Consider the following 24,395-nt stretch of genomic DNA (forward strand, 5'->3'; position numbering starts at 1 on the left):
AGCGCTGCTTACCCTCCTTTGTTAGTGTACTTGTTAGGGCTTTAGATCTGACAGAATGCCTTAGTCCTCAGTTTCTGGCACTGTCCCTCTTCTAAGCGACCTCCTCCCTAGCATAACTATTCTGGCATTTCATGCTAATATTAGTGGTTTCTGCTCTACTTCCCAAAGGGAGGAGTTTCCCCATCTTTGAATCAGATTCTGTTCTTTTGCACAGTAAGCTTTTCACAAGAGTATCTCCAGCATTGCAGGCATTCTCCTAGACAGACAGTGCTTTTGGTAGTTAGCTGCAGGGATGTAAGGAAAGTGATTAACCAGAATAATACAAAATGTTTTACCTTCTTATAGGCCCTTTGAAGCCCCTGCTCTGGATTCTGGATGGTTAAGAAAAAAAAAAGAAAGAAAGAAAGAAAAAGAAAGAAAAATCCTTCATCATATTTCCTAGGCAAAGAAATTAAGATTTCAGGGAGTATTTCAGCTGAGCATCCCTTCTGCATATTTACAAGAAACTGTAGACATTGAGTTCAGAGCTCTCCTTCAGGTCAGTGGTACATTTTCCTTCTGCCTGTTCTGCAGTTTTCCTTTAGGTTCTGTTTGCACTAAATGGTTTTGCTGTAATAGCAGAGTCTGATGATTCATAGATATTTTCTTCAGTAAGCACTTTTTTGCTCTAGTGCAAAACCTTTCAGTGGAAAAGAGGTGGACTGCTTGAAATCCTGTGTCTTGTTGATACCCGCTCTGAATTAGGCCTTCTGAAAGTGAACTTAATGGTTGCTACCACATTTGCATGCTTGTGCAAATGTTAAAAGTACAGCCTGAAATACTACCCTAATAGTGCCATCATGTGGGTACCTGTTTCTGAGTGGCTGTAAGAATGCATTCTTAATTTGTTTTTGTGCCAGATTTCTAACTCACTGAGAAATGTAATAATCAGGCTGAATTCTTTACTTCTTCTCAATTACCATCTCTAATAGTGATGTGCCTCAAACCAAATTATGTGTCTTTCAACGTACGCAAGGAATGTTTTCACTCCTTCCTGAGTACTTCCATTGTCTTCAGCAGATTTGCAAAGTTGTGCTCAATTCAAATGCTTTAATGTCTTTGAAAGAAATCAAAACATACATGTACGTGCACAAGAGATGAAGCATATTTGCTGAGGCTGTAATTACTCTAAAGGACTGCTGAAAAGAATGGCATTAAAACATTGTTTTTATACTCCATCCCATCTTCTTTTATAAGGGAGGAGGTAAAAAATAAGGTTATAAAGACTAATTCTGGTGAAGAATTTAGAACACTTGAGCAAAATTGAGACATCTGGGTTTAAAGTTGCAATCCAAAAATACCATTCACCTGCTTATCTGACTCTGGCGTTATCTAAGCTTACCAGGCATCTCCCTGTTTGAGAGGTACCTACAGCTTTGCTGTACCATGTATGCAACTGCCCCAGTCAAAGCACCTTATAATTTAATCTGACCAGGATCTAGAAAGTAAGTGGTCCTCTGTTTAAATCCTCTGAAGGGCCAAATAGGGAATCTGAAGGTCCTCAGGGAATATGTAGGACAACTGTAAAAGGAAAGATCTACCCTGCTCTAGTCTTTTAAAAATCAGCTGTAAGTGGCTGCTCTCAAGAGAGGATTTTAGTCTGTGGACCATGACTGATCTTACATGCTTGTTTGCAGCCCTTAATCAGACATTTGAACTCTGTGCTTAATGTTTCTTATTCTGCACTTCTGGGCACTTCTAGGCAAGGACACTGGCACTTCTAGGGCAGTCACTTGAAGGAAGACTTTGCTGTGTGGAATTTTTAAGGACCAGTATCCTTGCTTTTTTGGCTCTATCTAGTGCTCATAGTAATTTACCAGTAAGCTGCAGCTAGCAGCTCCAAGATTTTACAGCATTCAAGGAAGAACAACACTAATGACTCCCAAAAGAAAAAGGGAGATAGAGTTGGAGAGAAGAAAATATAAAAAAACAAGTGAACAAGACTAGATCCAGGTTGCCTGTGTCTTGTCAGCGTGGAAAAGACTGAAGCTGAGTAACTGCCTTTCTATAAACTAGAAGCCAGGTTTCCTCCTGTCTCCTGTTCAATGTATGGATGACTGGAGTATGACTTACAGAATTTCCAGAACAGGCATACCTTCATTTACACCTCTTTAGCCCTAATAAAATGCTGTTACAGGACTAGATCCTTTGCTGAGTGTGCTTCAATAGGACCTTCATGCTCTCATAGGAGCCTGTTAGTCCTGACTGGACCAGAGTACTCAACCTCATGCAAGGTTGTATCAGCTGGGAGAGTGTCAGATGACCACGTACAAGTGCAGTTCAGGGGTGACACAAAAACGAACAGATCCATAATGAAGCTGTTTAAATACCAGTTCAGCAGTTTACACAGAAGTTGCATTAGAGGCAATTGGATCCCATTGTGCTAGAGCTGTGTAGATACATGGTTAGTACTGGTCCATGTGTGAAAGGGCTTCTATTCTAATGACAGATGTGTTGGCCATTGCCATGAAGGAAATAAGTAGACAAGTGTTTGATTTACTTTACAAGGACAAGCCTTAAGAACACAAAGGGGAATAGCACTGTTTTGTGTGCTTTTAATGTTGATTTTAATTATTACAAGTAAGATGATGCATTTGAGGAAAAAGCGTGATATATCAGGTTAGGATGAAGAGCTCTCTCAGTCACTAGTAGCCATTTGGGAATATTAAATATTATGTATTGGAGATACATATTTTTCAATCAGCAGGCCTAGGGATGATAAGTTTATCTATGAGTTCCAAAAGAGCTGGTGCGGGAGATTTCTAGTTCACTGGTTTTCATTTTTAATACATTCCTTAAGACTGGAAGAGAGCTGATGATCTGCCCAGAATCAGAGCAGACAAGCAGATTGAGCAGGGTAAATATAGGCTGATATAAATCACAGTGAACATATGGAAAAAGCTGATTGAGGACACCGTTGGTAGAGAATTAAAGGCCATGAATGAAATTAATTCCAGTCAACATAGTTTTATGGAAAGTAGGGCTTGTAAAACAAACTTGATTTTAATCTTTTAATATTTGCTAAAATTACATGTTTACTAAGATGACACTGTTGATGTAATAGACTTTGAGAAGCATTTGACTTAGTACCATGTGACACTGATTAACGAATACATAAATTGAACTATATAATGTAACAGACCAGACTTGAATGAATAACAAACTAGCTAGCAGGTCTAAATATATGATTGTCAATAAAGAATTATCAGTGACTAGGTGGTTTTCCAGTGGCATTCACATGAGCAGCAATGTAAAACCCGATGATATTTAGCATTTTCATTGTTGAATTTATCAGCTGTAATTTTACACTTTGAAATTAGCTGCTAATCTGAAGATTGGCAGAACAGCAATAACCCTGAAGACAAGACAGTCCTAAAGAGAGATGAAGCTGACTGAGTGAGCCAAATTTTTATTTTTAAATATTGAAAAATATGAATCATCTAGCTAGGAAGAAGGAAGCTAGCAGGCTACGCTTGAAAAATGGGGGAGGAGAGTACAGAGACAGGAAATTCTGTCAGGGTCGTAGGAAGAAGTAGACCAATAAGAAGGCTGAAGTACAGTGTTGGAGCCAAAGGAGTAATGCTATGTGTAAGGCGAGTCAATAAGCATGACAAGGCTGGTGATTTTACACTGTATATAGAACTGCAGTTTTGTACAGAACCCTGTTTAGATCCTGCACACAGCTCTTGACGCTGGCATTCTTGAAAACAGGCTTGAAAATGGCTAAAGTACAGATAACCAGCTAACAGAAGTAAGTACCTGTGGTATCTAAGTTAGTGTTCAGGAGTTCCATATCGTATGCAAAAGTTCTGTCTGCATAGTAGTCGTCTTTAAATGGATGCCCCCATAGCAGGTATGATATAGCCAAAAACAAAGCAATGGGCTTCGTAAAGAGCAGGTCAGAAGAGAGAGTTTAATACTTTGTGATTTCTACTTTGGTGTATTTTGGAAAGCTTTATACATTTTTTTATTGTACATCTGTATTCTGCCACCCCAGAGGTGCGTGTCCTGTGTCAAGTAGATTAAGACTACCTAACCGTAGATATACCATACCTTGGACAATTTACATCTATTAGGTAAGAAAAGACAGGGAGAGAAAGCAAACTGTTGCGGGTTGAATTGAATATGTGATTACGCAAGGGTAGAGTTTTGAACAGGACTCAGGTCTCGACTCCTACATGAGTGCTTAGTCTATGAAGTCATGCTACCACCATAAAAATAAGTAGAATAAAGGTATATAAGTGTATCTAAGGTAAGGTAAATAAATATATCTAAATAGCATTTTTGTTTCTATTAGTATTTTGTCTATACCATTTAGGTAATATGATGCTAAGTGCATTATCTGTTTTTATTTGAAAGATTTCAAATGAAATAGTTGTTTCTAATCAGAGTTTTTAATGTTACCTAACTTATGCTGTAACTGCTGGGTATGCTGAAAAGGAAGTATTAAATTTGAAACTGGTTCAAAAAGTTTCTAATGAAATTATTGATACTTGCATAGTTCACATATTTGTATAAAACGCATAAACCCTACAAAGATCTGTCATTAACTGATAAGGGAATTGTAGTTATCTTCAAAAGCAAGCACTGTGCTTTTTTCTGTTAAAATGTGTGCATAGAATGTGTGCATTATCAACACACACATTATTTTTTATGTATAAGTCATAAATTCATTTACCTTGTTTTAAAATGCTTTTCTTCATTGTTTCTGTGGAGCTCTACATAAGGCTGCCTCAAAACAGATTCCCTTGAAAAATGTTTTTTTTTCCCTATATTCTAATAATATATGTCTTTAGCTCCGAGAAAAAATAAAGGTATTAAACAAATGAAGCAGAGGAAAAGTTTTGTGTTCACTATTAATTTTTCCTGTCATAGGTAGTGTCTAAGTTGTTTCCTGTTAATTTAATCAAGACTGCATAGCACAGAATGCTTTTTTTTGTAATGTGCATGAAGTATTCGAATTGTTTTTTCTTGCAGTTTTATAACCCTTTCACATTTCTGACATTGTCTTTGATTTCAGTTCACATTCAGACAGACCCTGATATCTTAGAATAATCTAATCAAGTAGAAATACATAATCAGTTGATACATCGAAGCTCTGTGGAGCAAGATTATGTTTAAAAGATACATTCTGTTGCTCTGCATTACTCTAAATAGTGGTAAATGCACTTCCTTACACTTCTTATATCCTCTTAGAGAAGCATTGCAGCTGCACATGGAGGAAATCAAAGCTGCAGCGTGCTTATGCTGAAGATGATGTGAGGCTGTTCTGCCCCTGTTGTAGCCACAGGAAAAGTATGTTTCCTCTGTCAGCTGCAGCCTTAATTGATTGAACTTTGAGATGTCTGTTGAGAGTGTGTAGGTATTAATACACTGATTAGTGATCAGTAATACTAATTACTAATATAGTATAGTAAAATATATGTATTTTATGTATGTTCCATGATCATATATACTGTTAATCCTCTCCCTGGCAGGTTTTGGTCTGGGCAAACCGTAATTCTCCCAGACAATGCCTGGGCAGGGGGGACTGAGGGGATAGCGCACTCAGTGGCTGTTGCCAGTGTGTAGGTGGTATGGATGAGGCTTCCTTGTTTCAGAAGGGAAGAGAGTTTGTATGGATGCAAACCATGGTGTATCATTTGCTCTTAAGGCCGGGAGAAGGTTCCTGGCCCATTTGATCTGTAGTGTAAAAAGCACTCTGATTCTGCCTTGCTTCTATATGCATGCTGTTTTTCCTAGCTCCTTCACGGTTTTCAGAGTATCTATTTTCATCATTCTGTTCTTTTTTTCTGACCAAAGTGCCCAGACATGTGAATCACAGCAAAGACATCACTGGCATCGAACCATGTGCTGTGACACTGCCAAATGTTCTACCTCAGGCTCACTGGTGCTTTCACTCTTACGGTTATGTCTTTCTGTAGCTCATCCATGACACGTAAACATATCCTTAAAGAAAAAAGGAAGAAAAAAAAAAAGTAGATGTCTCTCACTTGATTCTAATCCATTTCTAATGCACAGAAAGCCCACCCTTTGAGATTTGATATTGTATTTCATGATGAAATATTATTACGCTTTGCTTACGCATTCACATTTACCTTGATTCATTTGTTGAACCATAGCTTTGACCTTTGACCTCTGTGTTTTTACTCACTAATTAACATTTCAGCAAGAAGCATAGGAAACATAATGATATTTTATTATGTAAGTAAGAGGTATGTAGGTATATAGAACTTTGTACAAATCTGTGAATAGCCTGAATGAGCTGTCAAAATCTATTTGTTTTCCTGTGAAAAAAGTAGGACAAAGTGACTGAGTTAGGAGATGTTAGACAAATTATCTGTAGGAAAAGGCAGTCTGTTGTATAAGTATTCTGAGTTCTGAAATCGAAGCTTATACATTAAGCTGCATGTATACACTTGGCCTTATTTTGTAGCAGATAATATGCCACAACAATGTTTAGTTCTAGTCAGCAGCTGTTGTATTCATACTAAATTGTGTCAGATTTAATCTTGAATATGTTGAACAAGAGCATCCAGTTGTGCTGACAAACTTGCAATCATTTTCAGTTAAATACGTTCTATCACAAAACATTTGGGCGCCTTGCCTCTATGAAGAATGACAAAGTCAGTGTGTCAGCTCAGCTTTATAATTCCCATTGCCTCTTAAATTCCCATATTATATCCAGACATAAGAGCAGTAGACTAAATAGGTATCTGCAATAGCAGATGTAGACAATGTGAAGTATTTTCTCAAGGGTATTATTTTCACAATCATTTTAATTGCACATGTATGAGCCTGATTCACCACTGCTTGCGTATCCATTGGTACTTGTTCAAAGGGAATGCAATTTAATTTTCAAATACTCTCAAATCACTGCAATAGGATTACTCATTTTACATGATGAAAGAGCAAGACAATAAACTGGATAATCAGGTTCTCAGTACTTTTGTAAAGAGAACTGAAATTTTGCTTGGAGAAGAAGGAATAAAAGTCAAGGTTCACTTGTAGAATCCTTCAAAGACTGTCCTGTAAATCCTGGGTCAAACATGTTGTTCAGAGAAAGCATCTCTTAAATCATCATTCAGCTATGTAGTTCATATCTGAACTTGCAGTGATGTAAAAGAGAAGACTGCGTGAAGATCAAGAGAGTAGTCTGTGAAAACCTAGCTTAACTAAAGGAGAACAGACAACTACAGTCAGTTAAATGAAATCAGCTCTCTGAAGAGCTCTTCAGTGCAGGAAAACAAGTTGAGTGCTTTAAATCACGCTCAGGAGAGGCCTTTTTCTTTGTCTTTACTGACAGTAGAGGAGTCACAGGAAACTAACCAGCTAGTTTATGTGCCTGAAACGGGATGGAAGAAACATTTTTCCGCTCCCCCGGCCTCCCTCCAAATGCATTTATGAGCAGGTTTTATGGGTATTTATTTTGGTTTCATCTGCCAAACTGGGGGGAAATGGGAGAGTGGGGTCGATTTCATTGACATGATTTAAGATGCACATTTAAAACGTAGGAAAGCCTAGTTCACTTTCTTTTTCTGACTAAGAGAATCTGAATCCACTTACATGCTTTCCTGCTGTATGCCTTAACCACTTGCTGGGTATTTTTGAGTTAGGCTCACCAGCTTATCTGTTCATACAGTTCTACTTTGTACAAATAACTATACAAAGGCTAGGACTCCGGTGTTGTCTCTCCTGATGAGTTTTGTAATCTCCCTTATCTGCCATGTGGAATACTTAGTAGTTTTTTTATGGCGTGGTGTAGTGTGGATAGCTTGGAATGTGAATAACCAATTCCTCCTCTCACATCGTGCCTTAATCAGCAGTTCTCAAGATGTCCAATGTTTCTTTCAAAGCAAACATCAGTGTTAGAGCCAGCGAGAGTGAGGATCCGTGAGTTTGATGTGCTACGCTGGGTCTAGAAATTGAGCTTCACACCTCAGAGCTGTTTTCCAATTCCAGTCTCTGATCAGAAAACTATACAAAGAGAAAGTCCATTTACAGAAGCAATTAGGAGACATCATTTCTTCTGTAACCTAAATATTAAGGCAAATTCTTTGCATAGATTGGCTTAAGTAACCGTAGGAAATACAAGTAATCTTCTTCATTTAGCCTAATTCAGCTGCTTCTTTGCAACTTTTACTCCTTGTGGACTTCATAGCACTGTGTTCTGCATTTGTGTGCATGGTCTTGGGAAATGCTGTCTTCAAGGTAAATTAATGCTGATCACTGTGAATCTTCTGATCAGTCTGGCATCTGGAAAGTGGTTTCTCAGCTGTTGTCCAATTACTGAGAATGTGTTGCATAAGAATTAGAGACTTCTGTCATGGATTTCTAAAGCTTCATTCTTACAGCTCTTTGCAGGTCACCTGTAATGATGATGGGACTCACAGGCAGCTAGTTTTTAATCCTTCAACATTCTTTTTGGTCCTGAATGCAGTAAAAATAAGGAGGGTGTCAGAATCATTCTTCTACCTTGGTTTGATATGATCTCTCACACTTGCTTGAGAGGGAAAATCTAGAACATTTCAAAAAAGAACAGATTTCCCTTAAATTTGATTTCTGCCAACTCTTGACCCAGGAAAGGAGAGAAGAGAATTTGGCAGTGTGATGCCAGTTAAATTTTGGTTTTCGGGGCTAGATATGACAGCATATGTCAGTTATACATTTTGTGTGTAATCAGAAGCCTACCTAACCTTCAAGAAGGTTGTAAGTGTTATTCACTAGCTTCCTTAGGAATTAAGGGAAGTATCATGATCTAGGTATGTTAAGAATTTCTGAATCTCCACTTGTATTTCATTAGAGCACATTGTGTAATTGCTGTTCTCTGCTTTTATCCTTGGATATAATGCATAGAGTACTGGTACTTCATAACATTACTAAGATGTCATCATTCGAGTCTCCATAGTGTCTCCATGTTGTTCTCGTATTTTTATTTACCAGGTTTCTTGTCTATATTTACATAACTATTCCCAGCCACTAATCTGATGAAGTTGGACATCATTCTTCCAGTGTGAGTTACTTCCTACATCCTAAAATCATGATGAAAAAGAAGAGCACATCTGCAAGCAGAGCTTCCTTGATTCTCTTTCTGTGCCAAATGATTTCTGCATTGGAGGTACCTCTAGACTGTAAGTATTAACTTGCTAAGTAAGTGCAGAGTAATGGCGAATTAGTTGTATAATTTATATATAGGAAGATGAAGATAACTCCAGCATGGGACTAAACATGGAATGTGTTTGCTCACTTTGGTCAGGACACTGTGATTATGAATACTTATGTGAATTTATTTAAGATTTTCAAAAACTGTACATATGAAATACCATTATTCACTTGAAAAAGGTTAACAGAGGATTCTGAGAAATACATCACACTTTTGTATGCCTTTATTGAACACTTTAGTTGATCAAAATGAAGAAGGGCAGAGAAGCTAATTTTTTGTGGCACTAAGGTCATGTTGGCAATTTGCTGAAAGCACCAGGACTATTCCTAGTTGCTGTAAAAAAGTCACCCTTATCTTAGGAAGCTACAAGAGAGTTTCTAGGGGCTGAGGTGACATCCAGTAAAAGATTCAAATACACAAACCAGAGACATTGGAAGCATCTTACTTTTTGACTCAGAATACTGAGTTAAGCATAGGTTTCCTAAATTACTGGAAAGAGTCAAGTATCTACCTTTAAGATAAAAGTAAGTGTGCTGAGCAGGGAACTCTGGAATTAACCAGTGAGGAAACACGTATATGGGGGAAAATCCCATGGTATGAAATTCTGTTGTCTTACTCAGGATTACGTTAGTGGGGAACCAGAGCCTTGAAGGTATCATCTCATGTTGAAAAGGAAGAAATAGTAGTTGCTGCATTTTTTAGGGTCTGTTAGCATTGGTGACTGTCAAGCATACTCAGGATATTCCTGCTGCACAGAAGAGTGACCAGTTTCCCTAGCCAGGTCAGGCACAACAGCAAGTTAGTTGTTGAATGCCTCATCCCTCTGAAGACTGGGCTAGATTTAGCTCTGTTAACGTGGGGAAAATTTAGAGTTAGGCACATTAGGCAGGTGAAGCTCGTGGGATATTGTATTTAGAGGCTTAAATCCTATGGAAATACCACTTTAGATACTGTCATTTGTCATTGCATCTGGCTCTAATAGCTATTTTTATGAATTTATTCATGCTTCAGGTGTTCTTTTCATTTTAAGATAAGCATGATCACATTTTCAGAATTCAGTGAGTCATATTCCACCTCACATGGACTATTCAGTTGTAAAACTAATTGCCAGAGAAGAGAACATCAGGTCTGCTGTTAAATTCATGGATTAATGCATCAGTAAATTCACCTATGATTCTAATCTGCATGGCTTTCTTTGCCCCCATATTTTTGGTACCTTTCTACCATAAATGCATGTTTTTCTTTAATAATTATCAACAAAGCTTGCAACCGCTTTGCTGAGTTTTTTTTCCCTGTACATTTTTCCAAGCCTCTCAAACCATTGACCTCTATTTCTGTAGCAAGATCAATATATCTAAATGACATCAGACTTGTAGCGCTGTGAATGTCTTTAAAACAGTAAGCTGTGACTTACAGACAGCTTTAAAAGCACGATGAGCAAATGTCTTATTTTCTAAACTTATTTTTTCTCAGTAAATACTTTTGCAGCCTATAAGTAAGGTTTTAAACTGTTCTTATAGTTTAGGAATGTATATTAATTGTTCAATACTGTGGTAGCTTGTGCACAGAGCAACACTTCAAGCTAGATTAACCAGCAGTGCATCAACAGATGAGAATGAATAGCCCTTTTATAAGTGTCATGATAACTCTCAATTAACATGTTACCTGCTATATGTCATCAATAAATGTGTTAGATCTGGTTAGATACATGAATATGTAGCCAAAGATCATATTAACCAAAATTATGTCTATAATTATATTATTGTTTTCATAAATAATGGTTGGAATGGCTACTGGGAGAGCACCACAAGGGAAGGGCAGGGTTGCATTTTCTGTAGCTCTTCCCTACACACCCACCACAGGGACGTGGTAGTAAGAACATCCTGGATAAGCTGAGCCTTTGGTTTCGTCCAGGTTGGCAGTTCTTATGCTTTACAATGTCCCAAAGTATGCAAGGTATGACCAAAAGTGTAGCTGACCTAAAGCAGTTTGACTTGCTCTAAAATGTTATTGATGAGGAGCCATATATGCAAAATGTTTAAAATAAGTGATAAGTATTTTTCAAATCAAAAATAATTGCATGTCTGTTGAATAGAATTAGATGCTTTTGTCTTTGTAAGAGTAATTTTAGCCTGAAGCATTCCCTTTGTTCTTCCATATGGTCATTTGGGTAGATTGATTTTGGCTGCAGCATGAGGGCAGCGCACTCCATTAATTCTGATTTCCTGTCTCCTCCATATCAGTGCTTCTTGTCCTTGTGGGGCCAAAGTCACATACCCTGGTTGCCCTTAAAAAGTCAATATTTCAGAGAAGTTTCTCATACCGTGAAATTTGTGATAAATATAGCATTTCTGACACAATGGAAATCGTTGGAATTTCAGGAATCACTGCATGGGTTACAGTGCTAAATGTTTTCTTTTTAATGGTGACCAATGTACTTGCCAGAGATACTTATCTTCCCTCTCAAAAATGCTAATTGTCTTTTTACTAACAAATGTTTCTTTTTAATCTCCATTTTGCCCATTCACCTGCTGTTTCTGATGGGGGAATAAAAGCAAAACTTCTAGAAGAATGTAAGTTCCTGTCCACAAAAATTAGACTGTGTGCTGCTGAAAATTAATACTGATTGTGTTGCAAATTGAATTTGCAATCCAAAATGTGTGATTCTGGCATTTTGTTCATAATTTGGTTTGCTGTGGCTGAATGTTTTGTGCATGCAGAAAATACTACTGTACATAAATCATTCTGGTATTTAAAGCAATGAATTGTGTATGGTTTTCAGTAATATGCTGTCTGAACATTAAAATCCATATTCAATATCAGCATGAGCAATGTTTTACTACTACTTTCAGGAGTAAATATATTTGTTTAATTATTTTACATGTCTGAGTTGGAGATACTTTTATTTCCATTAAAAAAAGAGTGTGTTCAGTTAATTGAGTTGACCTAATCTTTTATGGGATCTCCTAACTCAGCTGTAGCATCGTGGTAAATTTAACAGTGCAGGAGTGAAGACTTCAGGTCTTAGATGTGCATCAGGTAGAATGTAGTGTACGTTGTACAGTGCTCATATCATATCCCTTTTCGGAGTGTGCTTTCTTGTCCCAAGTGATCGTGTGATGTCTGCTGATTCTGAGAACTGCCTCTGAGAGAGAAAAGACTATCTTCAGAGTGCTTCTCTAAAAGAATACCAAAGATTCATCATCCTGTAAAAATGTTCCCTCCCACTTCTGATCACTTCCCTTCCGCAGCGAGGATGAAGAACAAACTCTAGAACAAACTGTTTTTTTTCTGCTTAGCTGTTATATAACATTACAATTCCATGATCTGAATATTTTTTTCTGGCTATTTCGTGTGGGTAGTGCTTTACAGACTGTTGCCTCTTTCTGTGTAACAAAGAGACCTTACTTAATGTTTAATGATGCTCAAAATAAAAATCCTAGTTTTACCATTTTTACGGGCTAAGATAAAAGGGTGCGACATGAAAACACAGCAATCTCTAATGATTGAAATATTTTGCTCAAGTGGCTAAAACAGATCCCAGAGCAGTAGCAGAGTATATTGGTGGACAGATAGTTTACAGCATTTGCACAGGGATGTTCACAGGGATGCTATTAGCTGGTTCCTTTAGTTGACACTTAACTATAAACAGATTTACAGTGTTGAGGAAGACATGCTTATCACTGTCTTAATGTAATAAAAATAATTTTTCTATGCAAATGTCTATAGATAGTGGATATAGGTTATAAAACACTTCAGGAAAGTACCAGCTACTTTGTCAGGCAAAATTTCATTTTATGCTGCTCATTCTGGGATGTTTCTCCTGGATCAATTCAGAAAATTGCCTTGTTTTGTTTTGTTTTGTTTTGCTTTAGGAGAATCAGTACTAGACCTTTCTCACATGTTTACTGTATTTGGAAACTTCTAATTACTATTTTTTTCTTACCTGGTTCCTCTTGTATCTTGGCTATTCAAACACAGTTTTTACTCCTGAAAAGTAGCTCCTAGAAGCATGCTTTGTAGATTAGTTCAACCTGTTGAACACAAGAAATTTGTAAAAATTTTACACGCATAGAGAATATGGAAATAAATCCAATGTTTAGAAACAGCATATATTGTATTTTTTGTTATTTCTGTCTGTTAAAAAACATCTTTTTTGTGTGGAAATAGGTACCATGGCTGTTTATTTAGAAATATATATTGGACCTAGAATTGAAGTGTCCTTTGACTTCATGAAAATCGTTTGAAATCTGATGTATAGCAAATGGTGTTCATTAAACATTTCGATCCAGATCTTAATCTGCTGTAAATTGGCATAACTCAGTTTGAAGGTGGTAGAACTACACTGATTTGCAAGAGTAGAGTGTTTCAGCCAAACTACAAAGGATACTTTAATTCCAGTCTCTCATTGCTGATTTTCTTGCCGATTGTAATTCTGCTTTCTCCACTTACAAAACTGTTGCTGATGCTTTGAAAATATTAAATTCTTCTCTGTTTCCTAATTATATTCCATAATGAAGTGTCTCAGCCTCCAACGATAACTCAGCAATCTCCAAAAGATTACATTATTGACCCCCGAGAGAATATTGTAATACAGTGTGAAGCAAAAGGAAAGCCACCGCCAAGGTTAGTAGTATTTATTTTGCTTTTTGTGGCCTAACAGCATAGGAGGAAATAATGTAACTTTTGTAAACTAACAAGTTTGTGCATGTATGTGTGCTTGCACACACACAGACATGCACGCACCCATCCTCTGTAATTTAAACATCTACCAGAAAGTGATATAAATTTGAATATTTCTCATCCTTTAGTCTCATTTCTGTACCATCAAGCAACTAGTATTTTTTTTCTCCTCAAAGCTCCAATGACGTGATAATACTAGATTATTACACTAATAGAGATAGGTAACTGCCCATGGAAAGCACTACAGAGCACACCATACTATGAATTGGATCACGTTCCAGTCTTTGGCGTGACATGCAATAAGTATGCACAGTGAATAAATTCAGACTAACCCTAATAAACACAAATTTGGGACGTTAGCCATTTTTTTCTTGTATATTTCATGTTTTCTAAATCACTCAATCCTGTGAGGTTCATCTTAAAATACATAAGTATTCTGTAAGAAGTTAAGGAATGTGTATCGGTTTAAATGATCAGTAAGCCTTGATTTACCAGGTGCATTTTACAGCTTTAAAAGAGTTTTATTTTTGGCAGAAATAGTAACCCTGTGTGTACGTCAGATTCCGAATTGTCTTCCATTAGAAACACCTGTTTCCAGTACCATGAAATAGGGAGTTTCCAAATATTTTTGCTGGGTACCTGAATTGGAAAAAGCAGTGGGAGTGATGCATTCCATCATTGCCATAACTGCTTCTGATTTCAGAGATTATAAGACAGAAATGTGCATCTCTGAGTTTTCAGTAATGTGTTTCAGTAAGCTACAACTTATTAGCAAGGCTAGCCTATAAATGCTTGCTCAGATTCACACAGAGCTCATTATATATACTTCTACTTACGACTAAGGAGGATTTTTTTCTACATTATTGCTTCTGGTTGCCTTGGGGTCATGGTCATTATCATGCTGAGCAACAGAATAGAGAAGACAGATTTTCTATGATGCTCTCACCATTTATAATGTTCTTTTAATAGTAGGAGTGCAATAACACTACTGTGTTTACTACTATTTTAAGTTAATAGGCATAATGCTATTCTCAAGAATCTGGATGTTGACCTGGGTGATTATGGTGTGCTTTGGGACCACTGTCCTGTTTCTGCAGGTGCTTCTCCTAAACTCCTTTTTGGGGTGGATTTAGCTGAGAGACTATGAGCACTGTCCATGAGACTCAAATACCTTAGTCATGTGGCAGGGCTTACTGCTATACAGCCTCACCCTTCTCATCAAATCTGGTTGCCACCTTGTTCCCCTGCTACGGAGGCAGGATTTAAGTGCAGAATTTTCTAAGGAGGAAAATAGCTTGTACTTAGTTTTGCCTGTTTTTAAAGTTATCACATCCAGCTAATTTATTTCAATAACTGGTCCATTAGTCCTGAATCTGATCCTGCAAATGAATATTGAAATTTGAACAGCTTCAAAGCTCTGAAGCTGAACTTTCTCAGTCCGAATGAGTGTGAATTGTTTGTTAAAGCAGGGTGACTTTTTTACTGCAGAGAGTTGGCATAAAGGCTTATGGATGGGCTGCTACATATAGCTTTAGCAGCAAAGATTCCCACTTTCAGATATCTCAAGTTCAGGATTTTGTACCCCATTGGCACATCTCATTTGAAGCTGTACTGTTCCCCCATGTCCTTCAGTGTTCCTGGTAGCTGGGGGTTACAGAAGCCCCACAGTCTGTGACTTTGCCTGCAAATTCCTAAGGAATAGGTTCACACTTCGAGCTTGGAGGGTTCTAGTCCTCCCCAAAACACTGCCGCTGTATTGTGGTGCTCCTGATGGGCCCCTGTTTCTCCACTGTCCCGCACTGCAGTGTACAAACTGGACACAAACTGTGTCCTGATGTGTAACAAGTACAAAAACTGCCATTCATGGTTTGGGAAACTGAGTGCTCAACACTTCACAGACATTGCTGTAGCTCTGCATTACTTTGTTAACGGCCAAAAGTATAGTATAAGGCAGGAATTAGTGCTTACAATAGTAGAAGTTGCACATGGTGAATCTCTACTTTCTACAATTTTTTAATGAGTTTTAATAGTCTTCGTTTCTAGTGGCTCCTTTACAAAACATCTCTGGCTTTGAGTAACACCAGTATAAACTTACTAGATTAGTTATGGACTATCAGACTGCAAAATTTCTTTCAATGAATCACAGTCATTTGAGTTGGAGTAGTGAAAAAAAATCAGACTCACCACTCAGTCTTTAATTCACTTCAGTAACTTAAGAATGGCCAAACCAATCAAGAGACGTGGTCTCCTGCTGAGACATATTTCAGCCCAGGGCAGATTTTGAAATGCAGGTTTATAAACCCTTTTGACAATAGGTTTTATAAGAGAAATGCTAATGCAGCTTTAGCAATATCAGTTCTAGCAGATGTTACTGTATCATCTTTAGTAAAAAGGAAAGCATTTCTTTTCAGTATATGATTAACTTTTGGATCTTTTAATGTAATTTTTAAAATAAAAATACTGTCTTTGAAATGGCCACGTTCTGCCAACCCCTTTATCTTGAAGTATTACCAGATTTGTTATATTAAAGAAGTGCTCTATTACTTTCTTTGTTGATATAGTTTGAGAACCAATATTATTTATAGACTGAAGGAAAAATGCAATGTGTTAATAAAAATGAATTTTTTCTCTCCCTATGATCTACAATAAGGTACTGAAGAAACAATTTTTATTTTTGTCCTTGTTATTGTAGCTTCTCATGGACACGCAATGGAACTCATTTTGATATAGATAAAGATGCACAGGTAACAATGAAACCAAATTCAGGAACCCTTGTCATAAATATTATGAATGGTGGAAAGGCAGAAGCATATGAAGGAGTATACCAGTGTACAGCAAGGAATGAACGAGGAGCAGCCATTTCCAACAATATTGTCATAAGGCCATCCAGTAAGTGAAACTCTAATGTTCTTGAAATGTGAAAAACTTCTGTTTACTTATTTTCTTAGGGACATTTTGCTTTAATTATTCTGTTTTTTCCTTTCTTAAAAAAAGACATCTTTTTAATCATCAAAGCAATCTGGTTAGAAGATACTGTATTTAATACATTTAATAACGTATTGCATGTTCTCTCCAAAATTTCTTAGAATATTAACTACCCAGAATGTTTTCCTGATTTTTTCAATAGATCTGGATGACCTGCCATGTTAAAAATTGGGTAATATATAAAACATTACAATTCGAAAAGAAAATTGTAAATCTTTAATGCGCGTCTTTGATGAGGACCATTTTTACTCTCTTTTGCTGATGCACATTGTTCATAGTTTTTGTAGTAGCTTTAATATAGAACAGATAGGGACCAAAAAGGAGATGAAGCTAATTTAATTCATTTAATTAATGATAAACTGTTTCTACTGCTCTTTCTGTCATTTTTATTTCAGATCATTTTTTCAAACTTCTCAGCTTAAAGTGTATTGTTCTCACATATTTCATTAAATCAATTATAATACTACTTCATGAAGATCTAACTTTTCTTTTAATCGTGTGCATCATTTATTTTTTTTGCATTGCCCAACTTCAACCTGTCCAAGATACTGTTGTAGAACCTGCAGTGATTAACCAAAATAATTTGAGTAAATTGATTATACTTTCAGTGAATCATTGTTGTAAGAAATATTTTTAAAAAAACTTGCTTTTCTCCCAGGAAAACATAAAGAAGAACAAAAATTAAGTCTTTAATAAATATTACAGGAGCTAATTTTTTGATGTATATTGTTATTCTATATTTCTGGAATTGTGTGGGCAGTTCTTCCTTAAATTCTGGAATTCTTGTCAATCCATAGTTTGTATGCATGTTAAAATTATTTTCTGTAGGATCCCCTTTGTGGACTAAAGAAAAAATAGAACCAAATCAAGTTCGAGAAGGTGATTCCCTAGTGCTACACTGCAGACCTCCTGTTGGCTTACCACCACCTATAATATTTTGGATGGATAATGGTAAGTATGTTTTCTTACGTAGACCTACTATACTTGTGTCAGTGTTTTTAAGGAGTTCATCAGTGCTCACTAAGACTTACCACAAATGGCAGAGTTTCCCTCTAAGTTAAAATTCAAAAAATTTCCTGTTATGTAGAAATGAAAAAGCAAGCGTAATGCAGCCCAACGGCATAAATTCAAAAGTGGCTGGAGATCTCAGTGTGTATTTTAGATTAACACACTGGGGAGGAAAGGGAAGACAAGGGTGCTCCAGAAGAAACGTCCAAAAGACTATGGGAAAGTTGCAAAGAGATAAGCTGTTACAGAAAGCGTAATGAAACAAATATGGATTCTGCAGATCATAACAACAGCATGTGTATTATAGTTGAAATAAATGTGTTCTTGTTTTTGCTTAGCTTTCCAAAGGTTGCCTCAAAGTGAAAGAGTTTCCCAAGGCCTAAATGGAGACCTTTATTTTTCTAATGTACAACCAGAAGACACCCATGAGGACTATATCTGCTATGCAAGATTTAATCATACACAAACTATACAGCAGAAGCAGCCAATTTCTGTAAAAGTTCTTTCAAGTAGGTATTGTGTTACCTAATCACATCCTAACATTGAATTTATCCAGAATTCATAGTTATTTTTCAACGGTTAAATAGTTTTTCACTCGGGAATTCTCATATTTTAATTCTGAATAAGAAATTAAATTACTCTGTAAAATTTAGAATGTAATCTCCAATTTTCTTGATATGTAGTTTGTTGTAAATGCCGTTGATTTTTTCCCCTTTATTAGGCTTTTTTTGTTTTGAAAAAGTGTTTTGTAAGATTCAGTTAATGAAAAATTACGGTGTAATAAATAACAGTTTTGAAATCGTTTTCATGTGTAAGAATACCAATTTATTATTGTCGTAACTATAGAAACAAATTAATCGATCATTTGATTAACTCACCATGGCCCTATCATCACCTTTTGATTCCCAGTACTTTGATTTATCCCTCTTATATGCATTCTTCATGATATTCTGTTTATTTCAGTGGATTCATTGAATGACACTATAGCTGCTAATTTGAGTGACACTGATATTTATGGTGGTGAGTTACACTGGTCCCCACTGACACTCCCTGTTTCACAGTAGCATTTAGTGAACTAACTTCACCTCCACGGCTACTTAACCTTTGCTCTTTCCCAGTTTCTAATAAAGGTATCTATTAGTACTGGTGATAATAATTTGCTTTAGAAAGGGACTGCACAGTGTGATCCTTTAAAATATTTAATGTTTTAATGTTATCGTAATATGGCTCATAAAAAAATATCAACTTTTACAATAAATGAGTCCTTTCACACTGGGACAGATTTTGCAAATTGTCTATTTAATTGCTTCTGTAATGTGTTGCTTGTTTATATTTTTCCTCCAATTTAACTGATAATTGGATGTATTCATTATCACTAGGACTATTCAATATCACATGCTGCATTATAAGTAATAACAGTTAAGTATCTAACAGATGCATTTCACATGTAATAATTTCTTGAACGTACCATTCACTTTGAATGTGTTTCATGAGTGTAAAACTGGAATGAATTAAAATCTAAACACTTTAACACTATCTGTAAAATTAACTTTGTAGGGGAAAAATTAGTTGTATTTGTTTGTTTGAGCTGATCTCTACATTAATCTAAGTTGAATGGTCTTCTTTTGTATATTGTGACTGAAATCCTTCTCAACAGGTGTACATGTGTTTAGTGAGGCTGCTTTGGAGCAAGACTGATTTCATACGGGTTGAAGTTTTAGCTGCTCCCCCAGTTAGTGTTGTATGCGATAGTTAACGAAATAGAACTAATGTAGTTTATTGTCCTTTTTTCTTGTCAAATGAGGCTCTGTAGATATTAAACCTTAACTTACTGAAATCTAAAATATAGCAGGGGCATGGAACCTTTTTAATTCTCTGCATAAAAATAGTTTTCTTTCAAGAACAAACAAGAAATATTTACCTGAACATAGCGTAGTAGGTTGCAATTAGCAGAGAGAAAACAATTCAGTTGTCTCACAGCTCAGAAATACCAGAGCTAATTCTGAATTTTTAGAATCTCGTAATGTGAGTCAGTGGCCCTTTGCAGAGTAGAAACTGGTCAGATTACCTATTGCCTGTGACTCTTGGCTGTGTTCATCACTCTAGACTGCCTTTTTTGTCTCTCAGTTTAAAGAGTATCATTCATGTATTAGTTTTTAAGGAATTCAAGGTACATACTGTATGAAAATTGTTTTAAGTGTTCTATTTATATTAATCTATCAGTAAATACTATATCATAATAAACAAGAGAGAAAAATATTTGGTTTTGCCCACATTTTTTAAAAGGTACAATAATTTATTGTAGTAATTTAGACTACTACACCTCACAGCAAGTTAATTGTATGTTATGAAATTGCTGTTGAACTTTAGTATTTATGGAACACAGTCTATTATTCCAGTTTTCATGAAGGCACATGAAATATGGTAGACTTTTGAAGCCAACAGAGTATAATTTCTGGCTATCTGTTGACTGTGGTTATTTCTTGTGGAAAATGGTTCATAATTATCAGACTGGAGAATAGTTTGAACTAAATACATAGCAAGAGAAGACATGACTAGACTTCACAAGAGACATCCGCAGTCTAGAAAATAATGAACAAAGCATAGTGCAAAGTGGAGTATACCTCTTATCACTTTGGTTTATATTTCTGCATACAATGACTTTGCTTTATTTATGTTTTGATGGAAGCCCCATAACTTTTGGTAACTTTGAGTCTTACAGTATGGCTCATATCGGTTGTCCCTCACACTTCAAAATAGTTCTGCTGAAGTGAATAGTAGCTGCGTAGGATTAGGGCTCTGTGTGTACCCATCAGGCCACATAGTTGCCTGTGTAAAAACTGTATCAAATGCTCCCCTCTTTTATAGAAGATTTTTCATTTATGTGTTCAAAACTACAACATTTGTGAGGTTGAGATGTGATTCTGTCTGTCAAAAATCTAATTTGTTGAATTATGTCATTGTGTAACATGATGGTTTTTAATTAAATGGCCACTGTGCAGCAGAATTTCTGTCCAAAATGTGAGAATGGGTGTATGCATTTGATCAGTATTAAAATAAAGTTTAGAAATTCATTATTTTAATTTTTTCTTGTTTCAGCCAAACCAGTTACAGAGAGGCAACCAATTCTTCTAACACCAACAGGTAGCACAAGTAACAAAGTGGAACTGAGAGGAAATGTGCTTTTGTTGGAGTGCATTGCAGCAGGATTGTGAGTTACTTTTTAGCCAGTGTTTCTTTAATTAAAAATAAAAAACAGAGAGAAACAGTTCAGAGACACTTAAGAAGTTGCCATTGTATAAGACTAAGTGTTTTAAAGTGACAGTATTACAGCCTCAGAAACAGACAGGTAAAATAAAGTGGATTTAAACAAGTCAGCCATTTAGGTAGGCATCAATAGGTTTTAAAACTTAGAACATAAATATTATAGCCTCTGCCTTCTCATATCACCAGCCCTCTATACACTGGATTCAGGTTGTGCTAGTGTTCCTTTTCAGGACATAAGCAAGAAGCATCATAAGGTTACCTTGGGCACACATCTGCAGAATTGTACTGAGGACTTTGTCATCATGCTCTAATAGAATGCCTGAATCAAGCCACTGTTTTTATTCTCTTAAATTTACCATGATTAGGCCCTCAAGTTATATTACAATAGATAAGAATATGCTGGTCTAATCTAAAAAAGGTACTCACACATTTGCTAATAATTACTTACTAGGTCAGCTAGGTGGGAGTTATTAGAACACACTTTCAGCTCCTTGCATCCAGCATCCCACTGTAATTGAGTTTAATTGGTACTTGTTTCTTTGATGTAATCCATGTTCACCTCTGCTGGTTATTGTGCAAGTAGAAAATGACTAAATAGTAGTCTAACTTCATGAACTAGTTTGATCTTACGTCAGTTTCATCCTCAAGAAGAAATCAGAGAAGTGAGCAGCCTTGATGCAGAACTGGAAAATCTTTTACTGCCTATTTCAGTACTGTGAACATGTTTACAGTGCACAGAACAATACGGTCCAGAGCTCTCTGAGATAGCACCAAGGCAAGCCCATAAGTGCAAGTGATGCAGCAGAGCATCAGGCAGATGTTTTCACCTGTGTAAACTCTGCAGGGCACGATGAGGCATAGCTCGATACAGTGTGATACAAGCATGAGTGCATTTCTTCTGTCTCAGCTATGGTCAGTTCAGGTGTCTTTGCATCATGCACTACTGCATAACCACACCTACGAGTGGGAGTAGAGTCAGCTCTCGTAATCTTCATTTACAGTTTACTTTTGTTCTTTTTGACAGCCCTGCAATAAAAGTATTGAGTGATCCAAGCTCCAGTAAAATGACTGAGTAAAAAAGGGAAAAAATTGGAATATTAAACAATATAACTAGCCTTATGTCTTTAGCCTTCATGTATTTCCGTGTGGGAAGCTCACACAGTTGTCCGCAAGGGGCCAGATTCAGTTCTTCCATTTGTTTAGAGCAACTATTCCTAATTATTGATACCATGATTTAAATTCAGCTTTCCTAAGTGTCTCTGTTATAAAATATGAGATATTAGACTTCTGAGGGAGTATTTGCCTTGAATCATGGTATTTGAGAGGGAATATTTTACTCAGTAAATAACAACTTGCAATTTGTTACAATTTTAGAAGTATATCTACATGAGTTTGGATAATTCTCAGCTTCCATGGACAACACGGAGCTTAGCCAAGATTTAGGCACACTGTGGTGTCAGGTAACTATACCTGAGCAAGCACTGACATTTTTTCTTTAATTCTCGTAGGAAAATTTTCTGTCTGCTGGCAGCAGTGCTGTAAAATTTATGATGATCATGGAGCATGAAGGGCAATTATAAACTTGTCATTATTTGGAAGCTACCTTTTAGGAGCATTATTTTACCACAAGAAATTGTATAAGTGCAATAAGATTTGAATTATATTTGTATTCTTTTGTTAGCCAGCAGGGATTCCAGGTTATCAGCAAACAAATGTATTCCATAATTATTGAGCCTGCAAACAGATGGCCATTGACAGTGTTAGTGAGGCTTGTCATTTCTTAGAAACAACTGCTGGCATATTTTGCAGATATGCTGGACATGCCCCAAAATCTGGGTAAAGGCTCTTAATACAATTATTTTTAAAATATTTATTGGAAAAAATGAATGGTCTCCTACTCTCCTTTTTTTCTGGTCTCTAAATATGATCTATGTTTTTGCTTCTCCAGACCCACACCAGTAATCCGCTGGATTAAAGAGGGTGGGGAACTGCCAGCCAACAGAACATTTTTTGAAAACTTTAAGAAAACTCTCAAGATCATAGATGTTTCTGAAGCTGATTCTGGAAACTACAAATGTATAGCAAGAAATATATTAGGTTCTACTCATCATGTCATTTCCGTAACTGTTAAAGGTAATACTCAAATAATCCCTAATTTAATAGCATCAGCATCCAAAATGCAAGAATGAACATACTCTGTTTGACAATCTTTCTAGGATGAACTATAGCTGCAAGAATGAATGATAATGGTAAAAAAAAAAAAAAAAAAGTGAGGAAATGATCATTAAACCAACTAGTTCTACCATGTGAGGGATTTCTCTGTCTCTAACACATTTCTCTTTTTAATTTGTTATTTTATCAGGCAAGAAGCGAAACTGAGACTGTACTGTAATAAATGTAAAATAATTTCTTAGCTTGTACCTGTGCTACATTTACTTTAGATCCTTAGATTACCTGTCATTAGACTGCTTCTTTCCCTTCTTTTTTATTTCCCTCCCCATCTTTCTTGATCTTTTCTGCTCTCCACTAATATAGCCCTGATTCTTTCTCTACTATATTTTTCTCATCTGTCTATTTGTCTCATATCATTATATTCTTCTTTCTTTTTCTCCTTTAATCTATATTTCTGTTATTCCTTCTCCTTCATGTTTTTTTACCGCTTGTATCCAATGATGATATCTTACTGGTTCTAAAAACACAATGTGTTGATCTAAGTATGACTTGTAAGTATGTATTTTGAACATCATGAAAGAAAATATTTGGGATGAGAGCTAATTAGTCTTTTAAGTAATCAGCTGTAGTGTTCATTCGGCATGCTAAATATACATTTTTGTTAATGTAATCTTTTTGCAGTCCAGTCCATTCTGCTTTTATGGTCAAATTATACCTCCTTTTTAAGAGTAGAAGTTTAATTTTCTGTTTGCATCTATCCATCAATCTAAAAACTGAATTAATGGCAACATGTGATAGCATATGCTATTTGTGGTGGTTTATTGTACAAAAGGTGATGACATAGATGAAGGCCTTTTGGTCAGGAAAATGTTTCATCCGTTTTGATACCTGTGTGTTTTTCAGCTGTCCTAGGTAAACATCTGGCCCTACTTCAATCATCCATTGAATTCAGAGAACCAGGAATTTTGCCATTTCTAAGTTTCACTCTTGACATTAAATCAATTTGCATAATCTAACCGAACTCCAGTTCTATCAGCCTAAATACTGTAACCATGGATATCTCTAAGTATAATCAAAA

General features: G+C 36.2%; 1 protein-coding gene across 1 annotated transcript in view; it reads left to right on the forward strand.

The window, feature by feature from the left end:
* NRCAM (neuronal cell adhesion molecule) overlaps positions 1-24,395 on the forward strand; it is a 158,298-nt gene that overhangs the window by 83,198 nt on the left and 50,705 nt on the right. Inside the window, 9 exon segments of the mRNA XM_064507881.1 lie at positions 8,983-9,170; positions 11,758-11,775; positions 13,723-13,828; positions 16,578-16,774; positions 17,699-17,821; positions 18,217-18,387; positions 18,842-18,898; positions 20,978-21,089; positions 23,094-23,278. Coding sequence (XP_064363951.1) covers positions 9,080-9,170; positions 11,758-11,775; positions 13,723-13,828; positions 16,578-16,774; positions 17,699-17,821; positions 18,217-18,387; positions 18,842-18,898; positions 20,978-21,089; positions 23,094-23,278 — 1,060 coding nt within the window. The 5' untranslated portion in view covers positions 8,983-9,079.

Source organism: Dromaius novaehollandiae, chromosome 1 (genome assembly GCF_036370855.1).
Source record: "Dromaius novaehollandiae isolate bDroNov1 chromosome 1, bDroNov1.hap1, whole genome shotgun sequence".
Classification (NCBI taxonomy): domain Eukaryota; kingdom Metazoa; phylum Chordata; class Aves; order Casuariiformes; family Dromaiidae; genus Dromaius; species Dromaius novaehollandiae.